Source organism: Apis dorsata, unplaced genomic scaffold, assembly GCF_000469605.1.
Source record: "Apis dorsata unplaced genomic scaffold, Apis dorsata 1.3 scaffold_28, whole genome shotgun sequence".
Taxonomy (NCBI): domain Eukaryota; kingdom Metazoa; phylum Arthropoda; class Insecta; order Hymenoptera; family Apidae; genus Apis; species Apis dorsata.
The window spans coordinates 366,133-372,814 of record NW_006263330.1 but is presented as its reverse complement, the minus strand read 5'-3'; the positions used below and the strand labels follow the sequence as shown (position 1 = coordinate 372,814).

At 37.7% G+C, this 6,682-nt stretch overlaps 1 protein-coding gene and 1 long non-coding RNA gene across 15 annotated transcripts in view; both read right to left on the bottom strand.

Moving 5' to 3' along the window:
- Positions 1-1,338: 1,338 nt before the first annotated feature.
- LOC116185678 lies at positions 1,339-1,795 on the bottom strand. Its single transcript, XR_004150547.1, has 2 exons — positions 1,759-1,795; positions 1,339-1,654 (listed from the first exon to the last, which is right to left on the bottom strand). It is a non-coding gene; the product is annotated as an uncharacterized LOC116185678 (long non-coding RNA).
- A 1,637-nt stretch (positions 1,796-3,432) lies between these two features.
- Positions 3,433-6,682, bottom strand: part of LOC102681789 (synaptosomal-associated protein 25) — a 26,657-nt gene continuing 23,407 nt past the window's right edge. For 11 of the 14 annotated variants that reach the window (XM_006608040.2, XM_006608035.2, XM_006608041.2 and 8 more), the window contains one exon: positions 3,433-4,148. In XM_006608040.2, coding sequence (XP_006608103.1) covers positions 4,086-4,148 — 63 coding nt within the window. In that variant the 3' untranslated portion in view covers positions 3,433-4,085. Of the gene's footprint in view, positions 4,149-5,132; positions 5,255-6,682 lie in introns of those variants that run through there. The other 3 variants (XM_006608039.2, XM_006608044.2, XM_006608043.2) reach the window with 1 other exon arrangement.

Here is a 6,682-nt window from a genome sequence, read left to right as displayed (position 1 = left end):
TTTTTTTTTTCCTTTTTAAAGATCTACATAAGAAGGGGGCTCACCGCGCTCGTTCCATACATGTATGCATGTATATGTTTGTATCATATATATATATATAATCTTTATATATATATATATATATTTATACCTATTTATAATTATTCTGTATATCTCTTCTCTGTTAAAGTAAATAATTACGATAGGCCTAACGATCTCGAGTAACAATCATAATTATTACCAACATCGGTTACCATTCGTTCTCTATTTCTCTCTCTCTCCCTCTCATTCATTCATTTGCTCTATTCTCCCGTTCATCAAATTTCCATTCTCATTCTCTCTTTTAATTTCTCTTAGTACGTTCGTCCGGCGAAGCGTCCAAGAATTTTTGCAAGCCACAGATTCCTCTCTTTCCACGCTTCCTGCATCGCTATTTCAATAATAAAAGCAAACGAACAAGCGAAATCGAAAGGAGCTACGCGTAATATATTTCCTTTCTTCTTTGTGCTCGATTCATAAACGCAGCGCGCGCGACTCGAGGGCGATATCTTTTACAATATTTATACAATATCGATATATATATATATGATTAATTTGTTAAATTCAGAAAAAAGTTTACATATATATATATATATATAATACGTAGTTATGTGTATCGAAATCATCATGCTTATCGACAATATACTAATAATACGGTACACACGTATCTCTTGCTTCACTGAACGTGATCTACATAAAAAAAAAATCTGCACGACGAAATCTTTTCGTACTCCGTATATATGCTCATTCTCACTTTCTCTTTCTCTCTCTCTCGTTCGTTCGCTCGCTCGCTCGCTCGTTCTCTCTCACTCTCGTTCCATACATGTTCGTTTTCTCTTCGCTACGGACTAATTTTGATGCTACAAAGAGGGGGGATGGGGGATCAACGTCAGCGCTGACAGCATCTCTGGCTCTCTGTCTCTATGCATTCTCTTAAAGCTAAAGAGGTAAGTGTAAAGATGCGAATACTGTTAAGGCTGGCTGACAGCTTAAACATCGCTCATCTGCAGTGTTGGATCCAATCTGCGGTAACCACGTCTATCTATTTCATTTACTTTTCATTCAGATTATAAATTATTCTTAATTTTTACGATATCGTATCCGTATGATACGAAGAAAGAAAAAAATCGAAGTTTAAAATGAGAACAAATTCGCGTGTAAATTAAAAAGATCGTGATGGAAGATAAGATATAAATGGGTATAACGTGGATACACGCAGATCACGATACAAAAAACGGAACAACTGGGAGGAGGGGGGGGTGTCCTCGACGCCGTGTCGACACAGCGTACAATGGATTATTATTATTATTATTATTATTATTCGTTCGTTCGTTCGTTCGTTCGTTCTTTCGCTCGTGTACAATACAAAGGTAGAGGTACTTCGCTTCGTGTAAATACAATAATGTACAATCTTCGATTATTCTTTTTCGATTATATTCCTTGCTCTCCCTACCGCGTCCATGATTTCTTTCGTTTGGAGTTTAACCTTACAGTGACAACCCCGGCGCGTTAAGCGTGCGCGGGGCCGCAAGAAACGGAATCGATCTACGGTGAGTCGACAGATAAAACGATGAACAAAATTCTATCTACACATTAAACACACCTTCCTTCTTCCTTCCTTCCTTTCCTTTCTTCACTTTCTCGCACCCTCTCCCCCTCTCTTTTCCCTTTTTTTTATTCTGTTCGAAACGACGCGTCTTCTTCGTTGTTCAGATCAATCGAATCTTCTCCTTCCTTCACCTTCTCTCTCTCTCTCTCTCTCTCTCTCCTTTCCCTTCTCCTTTCTCCTCCTTCTCCACACAGAGGAGAAAACATCGCGCTCTCTTCACAGAATTCGAACTTGCTGTCGCGCTAAACGCCCTCCTCCGCTCGTCTGCGCTGCGATTCGTTCCGTTTTCCTCGGGTTCTCATCGGGGAGCGAGAATATTTCGTTGATCGCACGATGTTCCACGTGGAGCGTGTTATATACGGTGTATATCGAGAAAAAGAACAAAGCGGAATAATACTCGAATCGTCTCTCGGGAAGGAATCTAAATATCTATTATTTGCCGCTTAAGGCAAGGCTCCCTCGATCCGTTCGATATAAATTCGCCCCTATACGAGCATGGATCGTACGCGTACATAAAGATATCACGAGGTTGCTCCTCGCATTTAGCGCGCTCGCTACGACCTACTAGCTGCTTGCGAATTTACCGCGTGACACGCGCGTCTGCCCCATGGCATACACACACCCACACACACACACATATACACGCGGTGTCCATCTAAGTATCGATCTACTGTACACGGATATTTTGGTCGTAACGCTAATCGTGATAACAAATTACATGGTATGTATTATCTAGGGGAAGGGGAGGGGGAGGGGGGATCTCGCTGTGCGTATGTATCGTTCACATGTGCACTCCCACACGCTGTGCGATCTCTATTATTATTATATCCCTTTTCTTTCTGTTATTTCTCTGTGTGTAGATGTCTCTCTGTGTGTGATTATACGAATGTATAATATGCGATGTATATGTATACGTATCCGATGTAAACTGTGCATGTGTATGTGTACAGAACTCGTTTCGGTTTGCGCATGTACACGCGCAGACGCGCGTACGCATGCGCGCAACGATGCAAAGAACAAACAGCGTGTGCACGCTCCCTGTACAACTCTTGTTGTCATTTCTTGTGTATATGCATTTCTGTTCTCGTTAATCTGTGGGTAATCTTTAACCCTTAAACAGGCGCACGATACTTGACGCGTTTTCGTTTTTTTTTTTAGCTAAAGGATTTCTATCTTTTTTTTTTATTCTGTTCTTTTTTTATTATTTTTTTTTTTTTAATTTTTTTTCAATTTATCGTTAATAATCTCTCCTCTTATTTTTAGAAACTTTTTAGATAAATCGTTAAAAGTGTAAACGCTATATCACGAGAGGAAGAACTTGGATAAACGTGCAATTAAGATGAAAAAATCTTTACTCGTTTATTATTTTTATTCATTTTCTCTCTATATCTCTCTTTTTTTTTTTTCTTTTTCTTTTTACTTCTGCGTAAACGTCTGCTTGTCTTTTTAAAAAACTCTACCGAATCACTGAATTGACTTGACGACGTTATCTCGCGTCGACATCTTCGTTACATGTAAATATTATTCGTAAATAAACTAATTTTTTTTTTCTCTTCTAACTTTCTGTCTTAAATATTTCTACATTTAGAGATGAAAATTTGCTCTCTTAAGGGTTAAAGATGAAGTTCGTAGGAGCAGATTCTTTGAAAAATCACTCGAAGATAGTAACTTAAAATAAATCAAACGAAAGAACGTTAAGGTCTTCTAAGGAAACGAAAATATATAGTCGTTAAAGAATTGAACTACTTGGCTACAATAACAAACCAAATACAAAAAAAAAAAAAAAAAAAAAGTACAAGCGATATATTCAAATAGAATTTACTTTTAACATTCGTTGAAAATAAAAGGCACAGCACATACAATGGTACAATTTATTTCCCAGAAGGCAATAACTTTTTCGAGGCGATGATCGTTCGAATAACAAATAAATCGATTAACTTTGCGAGTAAAAAATTGATATGAATGATCATTCTGGACGTTTTCTATAACGTACGCGATTAATTGATAAAAGAAAAGAAAAACGAGAAAAAAAAAAAAAAGAAAGAAAGAAAGAAAGAAATTTAAACGCAGGACGGAAAGAGAACATATCATAGAACGATGTTATCGATCGTATTCAATCGCCTATTTGTCAACTCGTCTGTACTATAAGTTCACGATGAATATAAGTACATTGTGACAAATAAAGTGACAAATAAATTAAGTAAGTATACGAGTACGTAAGTAACGGTATATGAGTAACGAAGATTAATCGATTGTATGTATTATTTGTAGCTGATAGTTCTGGTTTTATGATAAACACTGGTGTTGTTGTTGTTGTTGTTGTTATTGCTGTTGTTGTTATTGTAACTGTTGTTGTTGTTGTTGTTGTTGATAGTGTTGTAGTTGTGATTGTGATAGTGGTGATGATGGTATTTGGTGCTGTTGGTGGCCGACGGGGTGCAAGTGGTCGAGAGTGGCCTTACTTGAGTAGTTGATGGGCTCGCTCGTTGGCCACCTTTATCCTCGTCTCGTTCGATTCGCCCTGCGTGCCAAAAAAACAAAAAAACGAAAGATCGTAACCCAAACTTAAACGTGTGTGATCAAAGATCATGTTATTGTCGACCTATTGTTAACTTGGATTACTCTTTTCTCGTTCGTTCGATTTGTCGTCGTCGTCGTCGTCGTCGTCGTCGATTATTCCTTCGTTCACTCGAGCTCTTTCGTTCCTTTCTCGTTCTAAACGTATATAAATTCAATTCATCCCGATCGATGCAATTATCCGACCGATAACGAGGATTGGTCGATGAAAGGCAAAACAGGCAAATTGAATATTCAATGGGGGAGGGGAGGAGAATATTGAATCGATTGAAGGGAATGCTAACAATAAAGGAGAAACAGAGCTCGTGTTACATAGTTGGCGCGACAACGACGATCCTGTGGGGTTTCATCCGACAAATAAGATTCTAAAGAAAGGTTAAATGTCAATATCATCATCGTACTACAATATACTATGTATCATATCATGTATATATACGTACATGTACGGATATCATAGGTATGTATATATAATTATCGACGAGACGTGAACGTTAAAAAAAAAAAAAAAAAAAACGGGTTGGACGACAACGCGACGACAAAAAAGATGGCGCGGGTTACAGAACGTTACGTAAAGTGTAGAGAAATTAAATACGATATATATGCGTATATAGGGAGATTGCACTAAGTAGACGAGACATAAAACACACGTAATATATAAATCGATGTAAACCGGAAGGCTCGATGATTTCGTTGTAGCACAAACAGGTGGATCGAGTTGGAGACACGAGTTGGGTTGACGGGTTGGCGATGTCCGACCGACGACGAGAAGGCAGAAGAAGGGGTCGTGGGCGTGTGAGCGTACAATATTTTTGGAGTTGATATAATATATATATATATATACATACATATAAATATATATATATGCATTGCGCGTATATATGTATATATATATATACATATATATATATATTTTTTATTTTTTTTGTATTTTTTTTTTTTTTTGTTTGAGGCTCGGAGGAGACGGGTACGTGGGCAGAGAGACGCATTTTACTTGAGTAGAGCGTGCGCACGCTGATTCGCCACGGCTATCCTCGTTTCGTTTGACTCGCCCTGCGGATTATCACAGTTTGGATTTGGTCACAAGGTGGCACAAGATAGAGAATTTTTTTTTTTTTTTTTTTTTCAATCGAACGTAAGGAAAGAAGAAACAGAGAAGGAAAAGATAAATAAAATAGAGAAAGATATATAGAAAAAAAAGGGGCAACAAAGCGTGTGAGATACGGTCAGGATTGACCAAATAGCTAAAGTGCGATAATTTTCCATCTGTTTCTTTTTTTCGTTTCCTTTTTTTTTCTTTTTTCTAATTCATCTTTTTTCTTTTAGCTTTTGTATTCCTCGCTTGCTTTTCTCTTCTTTTCTTCTTTTTTATTCGTGATTGCAGAACATGAACATAGACGACACCCCCCGTGAGGGTGGCAAAAAAAGAAGAATGACGTTGGTGGTGCGATGACGAGAAAGGGTTAATTAAAGGGGCGGCTAGTCGTGCGGTGCACGTGCGTACGCATGCCAACGTGAAAACGAAACGATCGTTTATCCGTGTTACTCGAAACAGTTGTGCATATATATACATACATACACACATATATATATATATATGTATATACTGTAATTATTTCATTCGATCCATCTCTCTTACAACGATCGTTTCGTTTCTCGATAAATAGAATTTCCGTGCCAATATAAAAATGATGTGTATGTATATATAAATATATATACCGTATATATATATATATGTATATAATATAAAAATATAGAGAAAATATGTTTTATCGAATGCGGTCTCCTGAAAGATGAGATAAACCCGACTTAGAGATCTTTCAAGTGGAAGAACAAATGACTCGAGGGATAGGGATACGTGAGAGAAAAGAGGGGAAGAACAATGCTCGCAAGTGGAACGTATACTCGTACGATACGTTGCCCATCGTCGGCGGCCAGAAGTATATATATCGGACAATCTTTTGGAGGAGGCGCGAATTTTATTATTATTATTTTTCTTACAAAATCATGCTGATGATTCGGTGTTTCACTTTTGTGAAATATATATATATATATATATATATATATCATGCAAATATATCATCCACCTTTTCGAGTCTTTGATCTCTGTGATTCGATTCGATTCGGAAAATAAAGTCTGGCAAAGACCGCCGTACAGGATTTGATCGAGGACGAGAACGGAATTGAGAGAAACGACGACACGATTCTTTTTTGGCATCGCGCCAAGGAACGACAGGAGAGGCATGAACTGGTGGATCGAAGGGCAATGTAAGAAAGCGAAAGCGACAACGAACGTGTTACGCATCCCTCTGAGCGCGTGCATCGCGAGATAAAATAATCCACGCATGCTCCGTGGAAATAAAAAATATAATAGCGGAGCTAATCGTATTTGTAATCATTATTTCATAATTAATTCTATTTCGAATTCTTCCTCTCCAATTAACTCCATGCATAATCGACTTGTGACTTGTGTTTACAATT